Source organism: Capricornis sumatraensis, chromosome 7 (genome assembly GCF_032405125.1).
Source record: "Capricornis sumatraensis isolate serow.1 chromosome 7, serow.2, whole genome shotgun sequence".
NCBI lineage: Eukaryota > Metazoa > Chordata > Mammalia > Artiodactyla > Bovidae > Capricornis > Capricornis sumatraensis.
The window spans coordinates 93706682-93729543 of record NC_091075.1 but is presented as its reverse complement, the minus strand read 5'-3'; the positions used below and the strand labels follow the sequence as shown (position 1 = coordinate 93729543).

Sequence of the window (22862 nt, the reverse complement as noted above, 5' to 3'; positions counted from 1 at the left end):
GGTCTGTTCCCGCCGCCCCATCCACTAGACAGTCTCCTCCTCATGTGCTCCAGGCCTCTCCACAACTCCCCCAGTCCCATTACAGTTGTTAAATTAACTAGGTAACCCTGAATTCACTCTCAAAATAGGATCACCTTAAAATAAAGAATTTATTAAGAAAATTTCCTTTGAAGGCCAAGCATGATGCATTTAATCAGACCAGAATTCTTCAGAGTGGTGAGCAAATGATAGCAGACTTTTGCTCTATTAACAAACCAATGAACTGTGCCTGTATTAACCCTGGTCTGGACACTTTAGCTGCAGGAACTATATCTTGTTAGCAAGAAGTCAGACCTTTTATCCTCCAATAGTTTGTTTTTAAAGAATGCCACATTTTCTTTTTCTTTTTAACCTCTAAGCTGGACCTAACTCAAAAGCAGTGGCATTTTCAAACCTCTTTTCTCAGCTGGTTCTAAGAAACAACATAGGATCTTTGAATTTCCAAACAGTGGTGAGCTTTACTTATCTTTTCAGTGGCCTGCCATGTCTTAAGTCTTCGGTGCCTTGCCTCCTGTCTAGAACATTCTCATCCTGTCACCAGTTTCAGTAAAATAATCACAATATGCTTATGTGGCCAGTTTGACCTTTGAAACAATAGTGAGTTCTGAGTACATGGCAGTACCCATGACAATGGAAATGGAATGGTTTGTGTTATCACTGGGATCTTTTAAAAGATCGATAATAGTAGATGTCTTGTGTGGTATTTTATATATGAGTTTCTAGAAAGTTATTTTAGTGAAAATTCTAGTTACATTTTTCGTTGTATGACTATATATTTTGTGTATATATTTCCTATATGTGTAAGTATGAATTTGGTCAGTATTATTTATTACCATTGAGCTATGGCAAATTACGATGGCCAATGAAGTTAATTCTAGCAAGGAATCACAAAACATCAGCATTTCTATATGTTTCTCAGCTCAAAACCCCTGAGTAATTGCTGAAAATTGTTATATCCCAATATTGTGAAATCTGAAAACATCTTTTGTGAAAACTTTCTTGAAATGATCCAGGTGCCTTAGAGGAACTTACACATTTTCATGGTGTTTGAACATAAAATTATAGTCACCTCTCAACATTTAGAAACGTTAAAAACTAAGACACAGTTTAGTTCTTTTTTTTTTTTTTCCAGCTATGAAAGTGGCAATGGGGATGCAAAAACAAATTACAGCTAAAAGAGGTCAGATAGATGCCCTTCAGAGCAAGATACAATTTTTGGAAGAGGCAATGACAAATGCGAACAAGGTGAGTGCCTGTGCTTGGAGTGGGGGCGGCCAGTGTGCTCACCCGTTAGTGAGCTGCAGCACAGAGTGAGGCACACAGAGATGCAAAGTTCAGTGGGGACAGGGCCGGAGGCCACTCCTAACAGAGCGTGCAGAGAAGGTTCCCACCGGAACATCTGAGCAGGACCTGGAGAGAGCTAGTGTTTCTTGTTTGTTGTTTTTTTTTTAATAACTACTCTGGAATGAATTTTATTTTCTTTTATGATTTTCTTCCTTGGTCTTCTTTTGTTATTTTTTACATGTATCTGTTCTTTTTCAAATTCTTTTTCCATTGAGATTATTACATAATATTGAGCAGCATTCAATATGTGTAGAGTAGGTCTTTGTTGGTTATCTATTTTAAATGTATCAGTGAGACCAAACATATGGATTCCAAGGGGGAGGGGTGGGGTGGGAAGAATCAGAAGCTTGGGATTGACATATATACGCTTTTGATACTAGGCAAAAAATAGGTAACTAATGAGCACATCCTGTAGAGCACAGGGAACTCGACTCAGTGCTGTGTGGTGACCTAAATGGGAAGGAAAGCTAAAAAAGAGGGGATGTGTGGATACATATGGCTGATTCACTTTGCTGTGCAGCAGAGACTAACACAACACTGCAAAGCAACTCTACTCCAATAGAAATTAATCTAAAAAGAAAGAAAAGAGAAAGTAGTATGTATATTCGATCTCAAATTTCCAATCTATCCCTCCCCCCAACCCTTCCCACCAGTAACCATAAATTCGTTCTCTATGTCTGTGAGTCTGTTTCTGTTTTGCAAATAATTTCATTTGTATCATTTTTTTTAGAATCCGCATGTAAGTGATATCATACTACCTTTGTTTTTCTCTGTCTGACTTAACTTCACTTAGTATGATTATCTCCAGGTCCATCCATGTTCCTGCAAAATGGCATTATTTCATTCTTTTTAATGGCTGAGTAATATTCCATTGCATAAATATATCACATCTTCTTTATCCATTCATCTGTTGATGGACATTTAGATTACTTCCATATCCTGGCTATTGTAAATCAGTGCTGCAGTGAACACTAAGGTGCATGTATCCTTTCAAACCATGGTTTTCTCTGGCTATATGCCCAGGAGTGGGATTGCTGAATCGTGTGATAGGTCTAATTTTAGTTTTTTAAGGAACCTCCATATTGTTCTCCATAGTGGCAATTACCAGTTTACACTCCCACTAAGAATGTAGGTGGGTTCCCTTTTTTCCACACCTTCTAAGGCATTTATTGTTTGTGGGTTTTTTTGATGATGGCCATTCTGCTGGTGTGAGGTGTTACCTCGTCATAGTTTTGATTTGCATTTCTCTGTTAATTAGATGTTGAACATCTTTTCATGTGCCTCTTGCCACCTGTATGTCCTCTCTGGAGAGAAGTCTGTTTAGGTCTTCTGCCCATTTTTTTGATTGGATTGTTTCTTTTTATGATATTAAGCCACATGGGCTGTTTGTACATTTTTGAGACTAATCTTTTGTCAACTGCATCATTTGCAAATATTTTCTTCCGTTCCGTGGGTTGTTTTTTCATTTTGTTTATGATTTCCTTTGCTGTGCAAAAACTTTTGGGTTTAATTAGGTCCCATTCATTTAATTCCATTGGAGTTTTGATTTGTTTTAATTTCCATTACTCTGGGAGATAGATGGAAAAGGATATTGCTGTAATTTATGTCAGAGTGTTCCGCTGATGTTTTATAGTGTCCGGTCTTACATTTAGGTCCTTAACCCATTCTGAGTGTATTTTTATGTGTGCTGTTAAAGTGTTCCGGTTTCATTTTCTTACATGTAGCTGTCCAAGAGCTAGTATTTCAACTGCAAGAAGATACTCATGGTAGAGACAGAGTGATTATAAGCAGAGCATATTCAGTTCCACTCTAATATGACAACTGTGTTCCTAAAATCATGCTATACAAAATTGTGCAACAAAAACCCACCACGGGACTTGTGGGAGTAGCGGGATTAGGAGCATGACACTGACGAACTTCATCAGTGACAAAAAAAATAGGAGCCCAATGAAAATGGTAGCACAGTTTTGCACGTTAAATGTTGAAGAGACACATAAATACGCCAATTCGGATGGCCCTTTATCTTAAAAATGACCTGAAGTTTGCTTGTGAACATGTGCATTGAAGAACTGCAGTGTGCTAGTTGTTAAGAAGGGGTAGAAGGTAGGTTTTTCTGTGACATAGGATGTGGCTCGTTAACACAAGGTAAACGGAGGGAGCTAATTGTTTGAAGAGTGTGTATGTTTGTGTTTTGTATTTCTGAGCAACTCTCCTTAGCTGGGTGCGGTTTTCTGCACTGACCTAGTATTTCTCATAGATGAAACCATGCATTAATAGAGGTGAAATCTGTGTTGTGCTCAAATATTCCCTGAAACGTCAGTCAGGGAATAGTCAGTCTTTGGAACAGACTTGCACTTTCAGAAGGAGAGTTACAATAGAACTGACCATAATGCCAATGAGAAGGGAAACAGCATACGCAGAAAATGAGGGCAACTCAAGCAGCTGCTTTTCCCCTTCCCAGAGTGCTGAAATGCTTTTTTAGAATGAGGCTAAACACTGACAGATATGCATATACATTTGTTATACCTCTCACCGGTCTTTCCTGGTAGCTCAGCAGTAAAGAGTTTGCCTGCAGTGTAGGAGACCCCAGATACGTGGGTTCAATCCCTGTGTCAGGAATATCCTGGGAGAAGGAAATGGCAACCCACTCCAGTATTCTTGCTTGGGAAAATCCCACGGTCAGAGGAGCCTGGTGGGCTACAGTCCATGGGGTCACAAAGAGTCAGGCATGACTAAGCAACTGAACGCACACACACTCATTACATGGACTTATTTGCTGTGTCTTTGTTATTTCCCACTTTTTTTCTCCCCTCCTGCCTTAAGTTCCAAATAGGCAAATAATGAGTAAAATGAACAAATCTAGGATAAGAGAAATGATATGTATGTGCTTCAGCATCTACATCACTATATCATTTCTGATATTCGCTCCTGTATAATTGTAGGAAAAACATTTTCTAAAAGAAGAGAAGACGAAATTAAGCCAGGAATTGAGTACTGTTGCAACAGAGAAAAACAAGATGGCTGGAGAACTAGAAGTCCTGCGATCTCAGGAGCGCCGATTGAAAGAAAAGGTTGCTAATATGGAAGTTGCTCTCGATAAGGTGGCTATTAACTAAATATATACAGTAGTTAACAACTAAACAGGAAAGCTCCATGTTGATAGACACCAAATCTGTCAAATTGGATTGTGTCCCAGTCACTTCACACAAGGAAGAACTATATATCCTGTAGAGAAGGCTGAGCTTTAAGAACAAATCATGATGCATACTTTTTACAAAATTATGGTTTTTTTTGTTTTTTTTTTTGCTTACATGAACATAAGAGCAATAATGCAAGATGTGAGATGCTTCTGGTATCCTTTGTGGCCTGAATAATTTAAAATACCACCAGTCTAATTTACCTTCAAAGAAGGACTTCAATACTTGGTCGAATACAGTCTGTTAATAATATCAATAAAAAGATGAAGTAATGCTAATGTGTGGCACTTTGTAGAGTTCAGAAAGTGCAGGTAGAGAATGCAGCTTAATGACTGCGAAGATCAGTGATGACACCACATTTGTCCTTGCCATGTGTTGTAGAGGAGGAATCTCTCTTTGTGTCACCTGGAAACTCTGGAAACCTAAAAATACTATATACCCAAACCAGTCCTTGCTTCTTGAGACATCAGAGCCTCGGTGGTGACAGAACATGGTCTATGTTCCCACCTATGCAAACTTAGGACTTAGAATATGATATATGGGCGCAACGAATTTCAGTTGTGGTTATCTTTATGCAGATATTTTTACCATTGCTAAAGCTGTTTGCTCATTTCATCCTTAGTTCATTCATTCTTTTGCGTATCCTTCACCTACTAAACACCATATAGATGCTGGGGCTACAAAGACATGACCTCCAATAACTCTCAGTTTTCTGAATAAAACAGATAAGTAAATAGATAAATGTAATACACTGTGCTAGGAATGGGGGGAAGTTTCCTTGAAGAGATGGCGACTCTGCACATATACGTTAATAAAATAAAATTGCACAAAGAATGGAAGATAAACCACATGTGGTTGCTTGATTGTAGGCATCTTTGCAGTTTGCAGAATGTCAAGATATAATACAGCGTCAGGAACAAGAATCTGTGCGCCTAAAACTTCAACACACGTTGGATGTAAAAGTAAGGCCTTTTGTTTTCATTAAATAGCAATTGAAGCAAAACTTAAGCCTTGGTCTTGGCCTTTTGGCTAAGATCAAGTGGTGGCTCAGACGGAAAGCGTCTGTCTACAATGTGGGAGACCTGGGTTCGATCCCTGGGTCGGGAAGTTCTCTGGAGAAGGAAATGGCAACCCACTCTAATACTCTTGCCTAGAAAATCCCATGGACGGACGAGCCTGGTGTCCATGGGGTCGCAAAGAGTTGGACACGACTGAGCGACTTCACTTCACTGTTATACTTTTAGGTTTTCTTCATGTATCTTAGATGCTTTCAAGTGTACTTTTAACATTATCTGATATTAACAATTACAAAATCTTTACATTGTACCTATTGTACCTATCCTTTTCCTATATAGTAACACATTGAAGCACCATGCTTTATGTTAGGTTTATATTGCGTGAAGGAAACACAGAAGTACTTACCTTGGGGAACCAGAGGTTTGCATACAGGAGGAGGTCAAACATGTTTGACTTGTTTGGAGAATAGCAAAAATGAGGTAATTTGCATGACAAATCAGGTGTGCTTTAAAAATAGGACATTTTCCACCAAAATATATTTGTTTTTTGTATATACTTTAAAAGTGCAGCCATACTTCAAAGTCACAGTACTGGATACCTTCCCATAGCTGGAGAGGAATCTTCTCAGTAGTATGTCAGAACTGGTGTGGAGTGTTTGGCCAAGTTAAAACCAATGTAGTAGCCTCTGATTGGAGATGCCACTTCCCACCTGGAATGCTTACATCATTCACAAGTGTGAAGGCCTCTTGCTAAGCCCAACATTAGTCCCCAAAGAATAACATGCATCTCGCTTAATACTTTGGCTTCAAACTTTGTAGGGGTTCAACATGTAAGACTGAAATTTATTTGCAAAAATACATTTTGATTTCACAATTCCAGCTGTAGGTTGACAGTTATTTTGCTCACATGTATACTGTCTTCCAGGAACTGCAGGGCCCTGGATACACCTCAAATTCTGCTGTGAAGCCACGCCTTCTACAGCCATCGTCTGCTGCTCGCTCTCATTCCAACGTCCCATCTTCCCAGTCTACAGCCAGCTTCCTGTCTCATGTGAGTCACTTGTCTTATAGTTTGTGATGCAAATGGCATAATAGGTAAATAATTTTAAGAAGAATTTCATTTAAAAAATAAGCCTATAGTTATGACATTTTCAGTTTTTAGAATTTAAATTTATACCCACCAGGTGAACAGAAAGGTTTTTCTTTCTTGTTTGGCATTTTCTCTGGGAAAAAACAAAACATGAAATACTCAGTGATATTAATGTAAACAATAATTATTAAAGTAAATTATTTAGTAACCTGTACTGATATTTTTCTGTCATAAGCATTCAGTGTGCAAAGCCAATGTTGAGATGGTTAAAATAAGCATCACTTCAAATGCCAAAGGCAAATTATTTGTATTATAGTACTCTACTAAGATGAAAATGATTTGCTGTATATTGTCTCTTCATGACCTATATGTGGACTTATTTATAATCATAAAGATTCTATTAATATTATAATTGTTACTCTCTTTAGTTAAAATATTAGAGAGTTTGAAATTCTTTTAGTTTAACCTTTTGTACTATTAAAGCTTAGGAAAAAATGTGCAGAGTATAAAATTCAGATTTTCCTCCTCCGAAGTTATATGTATTTATCGTACCACTAATCCCTTGCAACCAGTATTCAGCTCCATATCTAAAGAAATGAGATACATTTCATAAATCACTCATGAAAATCCATTTCATTAGTTAATAGTCCTATTGTGTGTAGAGCAACAAGGTCACGGGTAGCCTACCAGTTATTCTGCCTGTGCCTTGAATATAAAACATGCACTGCAGAATGAACAAGTTGAAATGGACTCCTTTCACATACGCAAGGTATGTATGACTGATAAGCTGTCACACAATAACGTTCTGTCAAACAAAAGAACATTATTAATGGTGGTGGTGGTTGGTGGTTTAGTCACTAAGTCGTGTCCACCTCTTGTGACCCCGTGGACTGTAGCCTGCCAGGCTCCTGTGTCCATGGGACTCTTCCAGGCAAGAATATCAGAGTGGGTTGCCATTTCCTTCTCCAGGGGATCTTCCCAACTCAGGATTCAAACCGGGGTCTCCTTTGCAGGCAGATTCTTTACCAACTGAGCTACGAGGGAAGCCAGTATTATTAATATTAGAAGTTAAACATGGTTCTCTCCGGAGACTGGAAATTGGAGGTGGGCAGAGGAAGGGAAGAAAATTGCTGCTTTTTAAGTCTCATAAATATTTTACTTTTAAAACTATATGCATGTTACATTAATAAAAATTAAATTAAACCCATCTCTCCATGAACTTAACAACAAACAAAGAACAACAACAAAGCATATTTGACCAGGAGTCACTGGGACTTAGGATGTGTCTCTAACTTCTTTGTGTGACCTTGGAAATTGAGTTAAATATACTGTGCCTTTTCATCTCTAATGAGGAGTCTGGACTATGGATCATCTCTAGGGTTTTCTAGAAGATCAGCTCTAAATTTTCATGGACTTTTCATTACCCAAAAGCCTAGTAAGATTACCTAAAGAGCTTAGTAAGATAGGCTCTTTAATACATAGACTATGCTGCTGCTAAGTCGCTTCAGTCGTGTCCGACTCTGTGCAACCCCATAGACGGCAGCCCACCAGGCTCCTCCGTCCCTGGGATTCTCCAGGCAAGAACACTGGAGTGGGTTGCCATTTCCTTCTCCAATGCATAAAAGTGAAAAGTGAAAGTGAAGTCGCTCAGTCGTATTCGTATTCGACTCTTCGCGACCCCATGGACTGTAGCCTACTAGGCTCCTCCGTCCATGGGAATTTCCAGGCAAGAGTACTGGAGTGGGATGCCATCGCCTTCTCCGACATAGACTATACTTGATTATAAAGAATCTCATCTATCACTGAAAAAGTACTAGTCATGAGTCTGTTAAATTAAAAACTTGAGTTATAATTCTAACAGCAATAATGAAGTGTATTTTCTGAATAGATTGTTAAGCCTGTTTTATACAATTAACTTCTTCCCTTAAAAATGTTATTATAAATATGTTTATTATATAATTTTACACATTAAATATAATATACATTCTTTGTTCTATTCACTGATGTGTTCTGAGTACCTAGAAAAGTAGCATGTGGTAGATATTCAGTACATATTTGTCTAACAGATGAATGAATTCTTTGTACTGATACAATATTGGGTACAGGTTTTCATTGTTTCTACTGACAAGTCAGGTTTAAGTCTTACTGTTGCTTTTCTGAAGGTAATTTTTTTCTCTAACCATTGTGAAGATTTTGGTTTAAGCAGTTTGACTGTGATGTGCCTATCTGTATTCTTCTTTATATCTCTTGTGGGTCACTGATCTCCCTGGATGTGTGGATTGATATCTTTCATTGATTTGGAGAAATTTGTATCTTTTATATTTTTGATTCTTTTTTTCTGCTCCATTCTCTTGTTTCCTTCTGAAACTTGTACTATTAAATAACTTTACTTTTTTAATTGCTATGTTATAGCTCCATTGTTTGAATCCCCTGTGGAATTGTAACCATTGTTTCTCTTGATTTCTAGTCATATTTTTGTCTGGTCTTTTTGCTTTCTTTTTTTCAAGACTTTATTTTTTAGAGCAGTTTTAGATTCACACCAAAATTGAAAGGAGGATACAGAGATTGCTCATATACTTCTTGCCCCCACACATGTACAGCCTCCCTGTTATCAGCATCATTCACTGTAATGATACATGTGTTATCAAGGATTAATCTACATAGACACATCATAATCACCCCAAATTCATGGTTTACCTTGGGGTTTATTCTTGGTGTGGTACATTCTATGGATTTGTACCAGTGTTTATAAATGTGTCATTACTGATATATATCCATTATTATCATTTACAGCGTTTTCACTTTCCTATCCTAAAATTCTCTATGCTCTGCCTACTGATCCTTATCCTCCTTCCACCCCGGCAACCACTGATCTTTTATTGTCTCCTAGTTTTACCTTTTCCAGAATGCCACTGAGTTGGAATCATACCACATCTTGTTTTTTCAAATTGGCTTCTTTCACTTAAGCAGTGTGCATTTAAGCTTCTTCCATGTCTCTTCATGGCTTGATAGTCATTTATTTTTAGCATGGGATGGTAATTCATTGTACCACAGTTTCTCTGTTCATCTACTGGAAGGTACTGGGGTTGCTTCCAAGGTTTGGTAATTATTAATAGAACTCCTGTCAACATCCACGTGCAGTTTTTTTGTGTACATATGTTTTAAACTTCAGTGGGCAAATATAGATAGCATGATTGCTGGGTCATATGGTAAGAATCTGTTTAGTTTTGTAAGGAACTACCAAACTGTCTTCCAGGGTGGTTGTACCATTTTACACTCCCACCAGCAGCGAGTGAGAGTTTCTCTTGTTCCACAGCCTCACCAGCATTTGGCAGAGATTGTATAATGCAGTAGTTTCCTGTGAAAGGGTGCATTTCCTTTATTAAGTGTTTTAAAACCTTGCATGTCTGAAAATACCTTTGTTCTTCATTTACATTTCATTGATACACAAAATGCTACTGTTCTTGTGCTGTTTTGATTCCAGGGCCTGTGTATGTGACCTGTTTGTTTCTCAAAGCTTTTGGCGTCCTTTCATTACCCCTAGTATTCATTTCAGGGTGATCTCTGCTGGGAGTCTTTTTCCCTTCACTGTATAGGCCCTCTTATGTTCTTTCCTCTCAGAAATTTTCTTGTATTATTTATTTGATAACTTTTCTCCCTCCACTTTTACAGTTCTTTCTGGAATTCCTGTTAAGTCACCTATTAGGCCTCCTGGATTTAGTCTCAAATCTTCTTTAATTTTGGCTTTCAATTTCTATCTCCTCGTATTTTATTCCCAACTTTTGGGAAGACTCCTCAATTCCGTCTTCCAAATACCTATTGAATTTTTTTTCCTGAATATCATTTTTTTTTAAATTTCCAGGAGACTTTTTTGTTTTTTAAATCTGCTCTTTATATAGTTTCATGTTCTTTAGTAGATGCAGCGGTACTTTCTCATTTCCATTTAAGGCTATTAATTTCAGTCTCTTCAGTAATCTCTTCTGTTACCTGAATTATTGCTGTTTCTTCAAATTTATTTTTTTCTTGCTCATTTTGATGTCTGTCTTTGATGTTGGAGCTTTTTCCTTCACTGTTTGCTAATCACTAGCCATCCATTTATATTTAAAATTGAGGTCCTAAAAATTTTTTTAAAAATTGAGGCCCTAAAAAATGAATTAAAGGCACTTGGTAAGGTTCACAGGACTTGTCAACTAGTAGATGGTTAGGTATTACTTTTTAACTAAGGGACCCCAAAACTATCTTACTTTTTTCTTGGTCCTGTCAATCCCACTACAGAGAGAATCTCTTACTACTGACTTGTTGACGTAAATCTGCCAGTGCTCTGAAGAGGTGAGTGGGACAGGGAGCCTGGGGTACATGTGTGTCTATATAGTCTTATTTATTATGCTTATATTTTCGGTTTGCAGCCTTACTTCTGCCGTGCCAGGTGTCCTCTTAGAGTTTAAATTCCTTTGGTCCAACCTCACCCCGTGATTAAGCCTCTAATTTTATTTAGAGGAAAAGAATGAATTATTACCCAACCACATGGGGAGAACCTCTGGTATTCTCACAGCTTCTGCCATAAGCTTTTAGCCAGTGCTCTCGTTTTTGCTGCCTTGTGCCTTCCCCTGACCTTCAGAAATGCACGAGGCCTCCATTACTTGAATCTTTCTTGATGGTATACACTGATGCAGAGCAGTTCCCTGTTTCTTGGCTACTTCTGTGCAGGTCCTTAATGTTTTAGCTTCTTTGTTCCACTGAATTAGCTGTGAATTACCCATTTTGCTTTTCATCTCCCCAGATTTTATCATCATTACTCACCTAATATTATCTCTCTTTTCCTCTTTATCCTTGTTAATTTCTTTAGTGTCATTTTAGTGGCACTAAAATAAATGGAATAAATGCCAAGTCTAATGTTTAAAAGTAGAACAAAAGTAGAATATCGCTGCATGAATTGTTCTGCATTGCCCCTTTATTTCATTTCATTTTAGTCTTCTTGTTCCATGAATCTAACAATAGTCATTATTGACTGAACACCAGGCACTGTACGATATTCTTTCTGTACATTATATAATTTATTCCTCACAACTACCTACACGAGGTAAGTGCTGTTATTATAACAGTTTTTCAGAGAAAGAAACTAAGGCTTGGAGAAGCTAAATGAATACAGAGTTCACACTCCAAAAATATAGTTGTGCCAAAACTTAACCGAGATGGCCTGAGTCTAGAATTTGTCTTAATTAGCTTGCTGTACTGATTATGTACACCACACAGTTGAATGCTGTTTATAAAAAAAATAATTAGATGATGCTGTAAATAAATACTCTACCTGAACTAATTGTGTATTTCATTAGGTACTTGTGACTTAGGATTACATACCATTTCGGAGGTCCAAAAACATTAAAAATTATCCAGTTGATTGCCCTAGTGTTATTAATAATAGAAGAGAAAATGGTAGAATTGGAAAAATTTTATTATCTGATTGGTCCAAGCTCAGAAACCAAGAACACATGTGTATGTATGTGTATGTACATACATACAGATACACATAATTGGTAGCCTGACACAGAAGCATTCTAGATTAAAGTTTTAGATAAAGATTATTTTAGCATTTAAAATGAATAATTCCAGGATAATATAATTTATTTTATTTATATATCAGATTCCATACACATGCACTGTAATTTGTGCCAGCTGTGCTTGATCTTGGCCACTGAAGTACCCATGATGTGAGCAAGATTTTCAGTAAGACTTTATATAACTTTGGTTTCCTATTCACCCATTGTTAATATACAATATAAATAATATATTTATATTCTAAATGGTATTTCATATTCCATTTTTATTACAATCTTCTGACAGGAATATAAGTATTATAGGAGATGGATTTGGTCAGGCATTCTTAAAATAGAATAGTCTGATTCAAACTGAATGAGATCAAGCTTTTATTTTTAGCTTTTTCATTTATCTTCTATCTTTGGAGAGTGGAGATGGAATGTGTTGAGAAGCACACAGTCTCCTAGACATTACTTATCTTAAGTTATAACTCATGTTTGCCTGTAATGGACTCAAGGCCATTAGAGAGAACAGTATTTGGAGAAGATGGAGGTGCATTTGAGATATAATTTGCAATTTATTTTGGAAACAAGTCTGACATAAGACAATTTCAGAGTCGAAATGTAATAGGAAGCTAATCAAATCACAAAATAAACCTTAAGTTTAACAATAACAGTATAAGCTCATATTCATCCCTTGAAATCAAAAAGCTTGTATAAGTTTTAACCTGAAAATGTATGTTCCCTAGAAATAGCCTTAATGTATATCCTAAGGGTCAAAGGATTGAAGTGAGGGAGAGCAGGATTCTTTGATGGGTTCCAGTAACCTCATGAAGAACTTGTAAGTAGCTGTTTCTTTACCAGCCAGACAACATAGTCATAACCAGCCATACATAACCAGCCAGTTATATGTAAATAATCATTTAAAATCGTTCATTTCCTAGCTATTTTCTAATTTTTTAAGTGTATTTTGTTCATGTTATAAATCAAAATTTGTTCCATATGAATCAAACAATGAAGTATTAAAAATAAACTTTTTAATGAAAAGTATTACAAGTGAAAGTATTATAAGATTTACAGACATGAAAAGGAATAATTGACTATTTTGAGTAAATGAAACTCAAGTCAGAAGCCACCATAAACTAAAATGAAATCACAAACTAGAAAAATATTTCTAGTAAACAAAGGGTTAATATAAAATATAAAGGGTTTTTACATACTTAGAAAAAGATAGCATATAGTCTAAAAGAAAAATATAGAAAAGACATGTATATAGTCCAAAAGAAATGCATATAGTCCATAAACATGAAAAATGTTCAAGCTCATTTATAATCAGTTAATAATTATTACATATTAAAGCTAAAACAAACAATTTTGTGTATAGAATGGTCAAATGGTAATGGGAAGGGTATGGTATAATGGCCACTCTTCTATCACACCCTACTGATAAACATATAAATTGATATGACTTTATGTTGTCACTTTTACTTCCAAAGTTCACGATTTCTTTTTGTTTTAAAATTAATAGACTTTTTTTAGAGTGGTTTTAGCCTTGCAGAAAATAGAGAGTTCCCATAGATTCTCTTTGCTGTCCTCTCTCCCCCCAGCTTCCTCTATGACCAGCATGTTGCATTCATGTGGTACGTTTGTTATAATTGTTAAACCAATATCAATACATTGTTATTAATTTAAAGTCTATAATTTTCATTGGGCTCACTTCTTATATTGTGGGGCTTCCCTGAGGGCTCAGTGGGTAAAGAACGTACCTGCAATGCAGGTGACACAGGAGACGTGAGTTTGATTGCTGGGTCAGGAAAGATCCCCTGGAGTAGGAAATGGCTACCCACTCCAGTGTTCTTGCCTGAAAAATCCTATGGACAGAGGAGCCTGGCAGGCTACAGTCCAGAGGAGAGCAAAGAGTCAGACACTACTGAACATCACGTGCTCCTCATATTGTACTTTTTGTGCATTTTGACATATGTATGATGATATATATCCACCATTGCAGTATTACACAGAATAAGTTAACTGCTCAAAAAATGCCCTGTGCTTCACCTTTTCATCTGTTGCTCCCGTCCCCTGAACCCCTGACAACCAGTGATCTTTTTACTGTCTTCATATTTTTGTCTTTTCCGGAATGTCATACAACCAGAGTCATCTAGTTATAGTCTTTTCAGATTGGCTTCTTTCACTTAGCAATATGCTTGCAAGATTTTTTCATCTTTTTATCCTTTAATAGTTAATTTCTTTTTTTTACTGAATAATATTTCATAGTATGGGTGTACTACAGTTTATCCAGTCACTTATTGAAGGATATCTTGATTGCTTCCAAGTTTTGGCAAGTTATGAATAAACCTGCTATAAACATCTATGTGCAGGTTTTGCATAGACGTAAGTTTTCAACTCTGTTAGGTAAAAGCTACAGAGCATGGTTGGTGCATTTTATAGTATAAGCATGTTTAGTTTTGTAAGAAACTAGCAAACTGTCTTTCAAAGTGGCTGTACCATTTTGCAGTCTCACCAGCAGTGAATGAGAGTTCCTGTTGCTCTCCATCCTTGTCAACATTTGGTGTTGTCAGTGTTCGGATTTTAGCCATTCTAATAGGAGTGTAGTGTGATATCTTATAGTTTTAATTTGAAATTCCTTAATGAAATATGGTTGATCATATTTTCATATACTTATTTGCCTTCTACATATTTTTTGTAGTGAGATATCTGTTCCAAATCTTTGCCTGTTTTTTAATGGGTGTTTATAATTTTTTCTTACTGTTGAGTTTTAACAGGTTCTTTCTGGAGATATATTTTAGCTACCAGTCTTTTGTCACTTACATGTTTTGAAAAGATTTTCTGCCAGTCTGTGATTTTTGTTTCCATTTTTTAAAATTATCATTTGCAAGGAAACGTTTTTAAGATTAAAAAGTCCAACTTACTGATGCTTTTCTTTCATGGATCGTGCTTTTGATTTGTATCTAAAAAGTCATCATGTATCCCCAAATCATCTAAATTTTCTCCTGTATTATCCTCTAGAGTTTTATAGTCTGGAATTTTACATTTAGGTCCATGATTCACTTAGTGTTAATTTTTGTGAAAGATAAAAGGTCTGCATCTAGATTCATTTTTTTATTGCGTGTGAATGGCCAGTTGTTCCAGTACCATTTGTTGAAAATACTACCTTTTCTCTACTGAAATACCTTTGCTCCTTTGTTGAAGACCAGTTGACTATATCTGTATGGGACTGTTCCTGGGATCTTTATTTTAATCTGTCCCATCAGTCTATTTATCTGTTCTTTCACCAGTACTGCACTGTCTTATTACAGTAAATCTTGAACCTGGGAAATGTCAGTTCTCCAACTTTGTTCGCCCTCACTGTTGGCTTTCCTATTCTGAGGTTTTTGCCTTCCCATATGCACTTTAGAATCAGTTTGTCAATATATCAAGGGGAGCATTGTAGCTAGACTGCACAGCTAACCCTGATGACATCTTCTTCATGACTCTGTCCTGGTACTAACACACTATATACATTGTCACGTTAACCTTTCTGGTTACTCTAAATCTGTAAATATGAAGCGTATAAGATACTTCATGTGTTTTTATGCTAAGGAAAGAAGGAAGTGGAAACCAGCCTTTTTTGAGTACTTACTATGCATACATTAAGTACTTCTCATTCCTTATGCCATCCTTATAAAGTAAGAGTTATTTGTCTCATTTTTACAGATTAGGAAATCGAGACTAAAAGAAGTATTTCCCTTGTTATAATGAAACAAACTTTATGAATTTGTTTGTAGGTTATTATACTGATAATTTATAAGTGTCATGGGCTTAAAATTTTTTAATAACAAAGCTTATTAAGTAAACTTCCTAGTGGGCAGAAGATATGAAGGTCCAGGTGTTATATTGAAGGTTAAAACTGAAGTGACTGAATATTGCAACAGGATAAGTCTTTTGAAGTTCTATTCCTCATCAGATATGAGGTCCACCAGGGCTAGGACAGGAACAAAGCCTATGTTTGGTGAAACTGGATCTGCTTAGCAACAAATGCTTTTATTCATGATTAAGAAACTGGTTCAGCATGTGCGGTATATGGGAATCTCTGTACCTTCTACTCACTTTTGCTGTGAACCTAAAACTTCTCTGAAAAATAAAGGCTATTAAAAATGATTCACACCTTTGTATATTTTAAATCAATGAAACAAAATTTAATGGAATCGTAATTTATGAAACTCTGAACTCATCATGGTAATTTCTCGGTAAGATGACCGTCAGTAAACTGGTAAAATCATACTTACCACACATTCAGTTAGTTAGAACCCTTGGCATCTTCAACTGGATATTTTATGTGGTTTCTCAGTGGGAATAGGAAGGGAAGGACCATGTGAGAGTTATACCAGTAGCATCAACACTTGATTGGCATGGACCCTAGAAAAGCAAAGCCTAAAGAGCAAAAATGTTTACCCTTCAACACGGAGAAGGCAATGGCACCCCATTCCAGTACTCTTGCCTGGAAAATCCCATGGACCGAGGAGCCTGATGGGCTGCAGTCCATGGGGTCGCTGAGGGTCGGACACGACTGAGCGACGTCACTTTCACTTTCATGCACTGGAGAAGGAAATGGCAACCTACTCCAGTGTTCTTGCCTGGAGAATCCCAGGGACGTGGGAGTCTGGTGGGTTGCCGTCTATGGGGTTGCACAGAGTCGGACACGACTGAAGTGACTTAGCAGCATCCTTCAACACCCTGTATGTCTGGCAGGTGTACTACCTTGGGTCAGACACTTCTGGCTAAAATACCTTTATGATGCTTGATGCCTCTCTAGCCATGAGTATCTTCCAACTAAGTCCACCTGCTCACCAGGGCAACCTCTGATTATTATTAGGTTTCCTCTCTTTTTGTCCCTATGGGGAACATCTCTGCTTCTTTTTATATTATAAATATTCATTGAGGAACACTAGCTACCTGAAAAATCTTTTAATATTATTCCCCAGACACGACTGAGCAACTTCACTTTCACTTTTCACTTTCATGCATTGGAGAAGGAAATGGCAACCCACTCCAGTGTTCTGCCTGGAGAATCCCAGGGACGGGGGAGCCTGGTGGGCTGCCGTCTATGGGGTCACACAGAGTCGGACACGACTGAAGTGACTTAGCAGCAGCAGCAGCAGCAACATAGTTTGAAAATATTAAATGTCTCTTTCCTCATCAGTAAAGTGGTGGTGGTGGGGCTAGATTGCCTTGTTGCTAGAGGGTTCCTTACTTCTAAAATTCTATAGCTTCATAAAATTAGTTAATCCCTTAACAAATTATTGAAATTATTTTACCTGGATATAGTTATAAATATTTAATGGCATGGTAAGATGTCCATACCATATTGTTAAAGTTAAAAAAAATTTTTTTAATGATTTCACTATGTTGTAAAAAAAGAAAAAGGAGATTAACATATGATACAGTGTTATTAACTAAAGTACTGATTTTGTTCAAATTTCACAAAATTTTATGCTAGTGTCCATTATTTGTTTTCATATCTTATGCAAGATTCCACATCGTATTTAGTTGCATTGAGTAGCTTCAGCTATATGCAACAAATTCTGGTAAATTCTCTTTTCATCTTTTTTCTGTTACAAATATTTTCTAATTTTCCTTGTTACAGCTGCTTAGATATACCCATCATTTACAAGTGGACATTTAATTTCCACATGCACAGGGTTTTTAAAATATCTTTAATATTACTTTCTCATTTAAATGCTTTCTTCTCTGTAATCGCCTTCTGTGTTTTTTCAGTCCTCTAACTTTATTGAGAGTAATAAAGGCTCAATCAGTTGCTTTATTAAAGATCTAAATCAAAAGATCTCTCTTAGCTAAACCAAAGATCTCTCTTGGTAAATGTCACATTGCACTTGAAAATATGTGAGTTATTTTCAAATACCTTTTGATGTTGATTTCTAGCCATAATTCCACAGTGATAAGAGAATAGACCCTATAGTTTCAATACCTTTAGACCGTGAAATTTTTCCGCCTTGTTTTATGTCCCTGGATATGTTCCAGTGCCTCCTAGTTTATAGTCTATGGGAACTTGAATAGAATTTGTAACTGTTGTGTGAAAATTATATAAATCTTAATTATGTTGAAAAATAAAGTCCCTGCTAATTGTAAAAGAAAAGACTTTTAAATAGATGTGTATAGTTTAATCCTGTATAGTTTAGTTTATATATATATGTATAAATAGGTATGTACATGCATGCTAAGTCACTTCAGTCATGTGTGACTCTTTGTGACCCTATGAACTGTAGCCTGCCAGGCTCCTCTGTCCATGGGATTCTCCAGGCAAGAATACTGAAGTGGGTTGTCGTGCTGTCCTCCAGGGGATCTTCCTGACTCAGGAATTGAACCTGCAGCTTTTAAGTCTCTTGCTTTGGCAGGCAGATTCTTTACCACTAGCACCACCTGGGAAGCCCATAAGTAGATATATGCATTTATGAATTAGATATAGCACTGTGTTGATTGGATATTACTGATTAATCTCTGAGTGGTAAGATTACAGGTTTTTTATTTCCTCTTTTTCTCCTCCATAATTTGTTTACCAGTTGAATTAATGTTATAATAGGAAATGGCATTCAAATCTGAAAAAAACAAAGTGTCCTTGTCTTGTAAATTGTTTTAATTCAGCACTCTATGAAACCTAACGCAAAGGAAGATCCAACGAGGGACTTGAAACAGCTTCTCCAGGAGTTGAGAAGTGTGATCAACGAGGAGCCAGCCGTGCCTCTGGGCAAGAGCGAGGAAGACGGGAGAGCACCGTCTCTGGGGGTCTCCTTTGTGGCTGTGTAAGACTGAACGTGCTTCAGAGTGGGAAACTGTCCCTCAACAGTGGTTGGCCATCACGTTGTCTACATGGGAGGCTGAGGTTACATTAACTTTGAGGGGTATCTGAACATTACCAGGAGAAATGATATGAAAGTCGAGGAGTTAGCATAAGTGAAACTACTTGATATTGAGAGAAAATGTTATTTGTTCTATTCAGAAATTAGTCAGGGCAAAGTGTTACATTCATACAGTACATTCATACAGCAATTCATAGTTGCCAGCAAATTTCACATCCATAATCTTGCTTGATTATCACAGCAACTGTTTGAGACAAGACAGAGCAGGATTTATTTATCCCATTTTAAAAATAAGAAAAACACAAGTTCCAAAAGGTTGACTTACCTACAGCCACATATGGTGGAGCTAAAACGAACCCTGAGAACTGCGTAGTCTTCAAATATAAACTAATTGGAAACTTTGGCTCTCTAGGCATCCATGCCAGTGACTTAAATTAATATAAAGTCAGATCCAAAAAGTGATTCAACCAGTCTACCAGCCACTGCCTACATGTACTTACAGAAATCAAATAGTGTTTTAAAATTTTAATGTGTGCTATTACTAAATTTACTTAGAGCATTTTAGCACCGTTGATATACTATATTATTAGCATTACAACATTAGTTATATGTTGTTAGTATTATAACAACCCACTTTTGTAACATTTGTTTTCTGGTTATATAGCAAATATCTCAAAGTCATACTCTCTGATGTAATACTTATATGTAAACAATCTCCAGTTTCTTTAAAATATTCAGATAGTGTTTATTAACCTGAGTTAGCAAAATATTAATTGTATTTGTCTATTTTACTAATAATATTTGTTAATAGTAATAGTAGAATATTAGTGATTGTCTGGTTACCTAACATAACATTGCATTCTCTGAATCACATGTCAGAAACATCCCCTTGTCACTCCATCCAAGAACACTTATATATGCAGAGTACTTAAAAAAAAAATGTTCTCATGCATTTTACTTATTTTTTTCAACTTCTAAGTTGAAGTATAGTTGCTTTACAATGTTGTTTTAATTTCTGCTGTATAGCAAAGTGATTCACTTGTAGATACATGTACATTCGGTTTTAAATATTCTTTTCCATTACGGTTTATCATGGGATATTGAATATAGTTCTCTGTGCTATACAGTAGGGCCTTGTTGTTTATGTGTTTTGTATATAAATGCTTACGTCTGCTGACCCCAGACTCCCACCCCTCCCCCTTTCCACCCTCCTTCTCCTTTGGCAACCAGCAACCTGTTCTCTGTGTCCGTCATTCTGTCTCTGTTTCATAGATGAGCCAACCTGTGTCGTAGTTTAGATTACAGATACAGGTGATACCATGTGGTGTTTGTCTTTCCCTTTCTGACTTGTTTCACTTTGTATCATCATCTCTGGTTGCATCCATGTTGCTGCAGATGGCGTTATTTTGTTCTTTTGCTGACAGAGTAGTATTCCACTGTACCTATGTGCCACATCTTCTTTATCCACTCGTCTGTCAAAGGACAGTTAAGTTGTTGCCATGTCTTGGCTATTATGGATAGCAGAGCACTTTGGTTTTTGTCCTAACTCTATAATGTGCTTTCTAAGCTAGGGCAGTATTTATTAAGCTTATTTGACCAATGATTACATTGACATAGATTGAGTTGCCGCCTCCTATGAGACAAAGAGACAAAGTCAGAAGTAAACAAAGTAAACATTAGAGCCCCTGGCTTCCAGAACTCATCATTCCACAAGATCACCATGACTTCCCTGATCAAATTCCATCACTTTAACCACTGCAGATGTGCTTGACTATATTGGACTCTGTTGAACATGAATATATTTGGCCCCTGCCTTTAGATAATTTATGTTAATTTGCTATAATTCTACAAATGACCTTGTCACCAAAGCCTAAATTCAGCCTAATGCTTTTAAATGTTCAGGGACAAAAGCATTTCTAGGTTGACAAACTCCATGGGTAGCCCCTTGCAAAACTCGCTTGGAGACCTAAAATCTACTCTTGTGCATTAAAGAAGAGTTAAATACATATGAGCAATTGATTCTAAAAATACGTGGAATCTGGAAATTATTCTTTGTATAATTAACTGAGAGTTATATTTATCTATACAGAGATGGTAGAGTAAGAGATTCCATTATTGAGTCAAGCCTGAGATTAGACATATGCCATAGGTAAGAGGAATCTGAGATTCTGAAACTTAATTAATTGCCTAAGAATTGTATATGTGACCAGATAATTTGGGAAGTCTGGATAGTTTAAATGGGAATTGATGGAAAGCCTTAATAGTGTTTAACTGAAACAAAAAAAGGATTTTAGTGAAATATACTAAAGTAACTTACTTTCTAGAAGTCAACTTAATAGGCTTTTTTTTTTTTTTGCTGCTGTTTACCCAGATGAAGATATTTCTGTGGTATGCCATTCCAAAAATGAAATACTTTTCATACAGTTACAATAGCTTACATAACTTTCAAGAAGAAGGTGGTCTCAAAGGAAGTTGCAACAGCCTCAATATAAGGTTATAAGAACTTTACTGAAAACAGTCCTATTTTTATCAATAATGTAATAGCTGAATGTTTAAATGAAACCATTAAAAAGAGCATTAAAATACCATTAAAAAGAGAGATTACATCCATAACCCCTAAACAAAAACAACTTCTGAGAACTGTCTTTAGCCAAAAAGGAGAAAAGCTAATACTAGTTTGTTACTTAGTCAGACACAGAAGGCATTGCCTGCAGGTCTTCAGTAGCTCCCAGCATCTGCTGCATTCAACACACGGTTCTCAGACTGACACTGAAGCATCTCCCTAGCTGGTCGCCAGCCTGCTTTCCTCCTGTACTGAGCTCTGGCCAAAATGGACTACTACTGATTCCCAGAGGGGTCCACGTCCTTCTGTCTTCAAGCTTCTCTCCATACATTCTCTCCACTGGGAAGAACCAGCACCCCAGTCTCACTCTTTTGAATCTGCATCTGTCTAAAAGCAGTATTCAGAGGAACAATTTGGTTTGATCGCTAAGTTAAAATAACATCACATAGTCTTTAACTTCTCCCACCCTCTGCCAACAGAAGCAACAACTCATTAAGGGAATCCACTGAAGGCAGCAAATCAAGTGAAACTTTTAGCAGGTAAGAAACCATCTGACCAGCCCCTGACTTTCAAAATGTCCCCTTTACTACTATCATTCATTCATTCATTAGAATATCGTTCACTGCCTGTGATGTGCCGAGTTCTGTGCTAGGCCCATGGGATGTGACAGCAGGTGAGACACACATGGGCCCTGTCCTCAAGTTGCTTATAGTTGTAGGGTCTATTTATTGACTGACTGCCAGGAAAAACTTTTTATCTTTCTATCTTTACTGCTTATGAAAAAATAGCAATATTAGAGTCCTCTTTATATCATAGAATATGAAAATGAATTCTAGTGTTTAAATTCCAGTTAGGCAAAGAAAGGCCTATTCATTACTGTATCTTTAGCACCAAGCATTTTGCCTGCTTTTCAGTAAATATTTGTTCATGAATGAATTAAAGCAGATACTTTTTTACTGTCCCTACTGTTTGATCAATATTCAGTGAACTTGAATCTTTGTAAATACAGCTTTCTCTTAGCCTAAAAGAAGTTTTGACTGTCTTCTAACCTGGGTGTGTATCATTACACTCACTGATCCTGTTAATAATATCTGTAGCCATCTATTATCTGGGTGTTTTTGACTTATCTCCTTTAGTCTGTCTAATCAAATCTATGATATAGGCATTATCATCCCCATATATAGGTTAGAAATGAAGACTCAGC

At 36.7% G+C, this 22862-nt stretch overlaps 1 protein-coding gene across 1 annotated transcript in view; it reads left to right on the top strand.

Moving 5' to 3' along the window:
• The window catches only part of CCDC158 (coiled-coil domain containing 158), a 63705-nt gene that overhangs the window by 27037 nt on the left and 13806 nt on the right, over window positions 1-22862 (top strand). The window contains exons 13-19 of the mRNA XM_068975610.1: window positions 1172-1284; window positions 4326-4484; window positions 5450-5542; window positions 6522-6647; window positions 18881-19038; window positions 21185-21244; window positions 22138-22197. Of these exons, the coding sequence (XP_068831711.1) occupies window positions 1172-1284; window positions 4326-4484; window positions 5450-5542; window positions 6522-6647; window positions 18881-19038; window positions 21185-21244; window positions 22138-22197 (769 nt within the window). The remainder of the gene's footprint in view (window positions 1-1171; window positions 1285-4325; window positions 4485-5449; window positions 5543-6521; window positions 6648-18880; window positions 19039-21184; window positions 21245-22137; window positions 22198-22862) is intronic.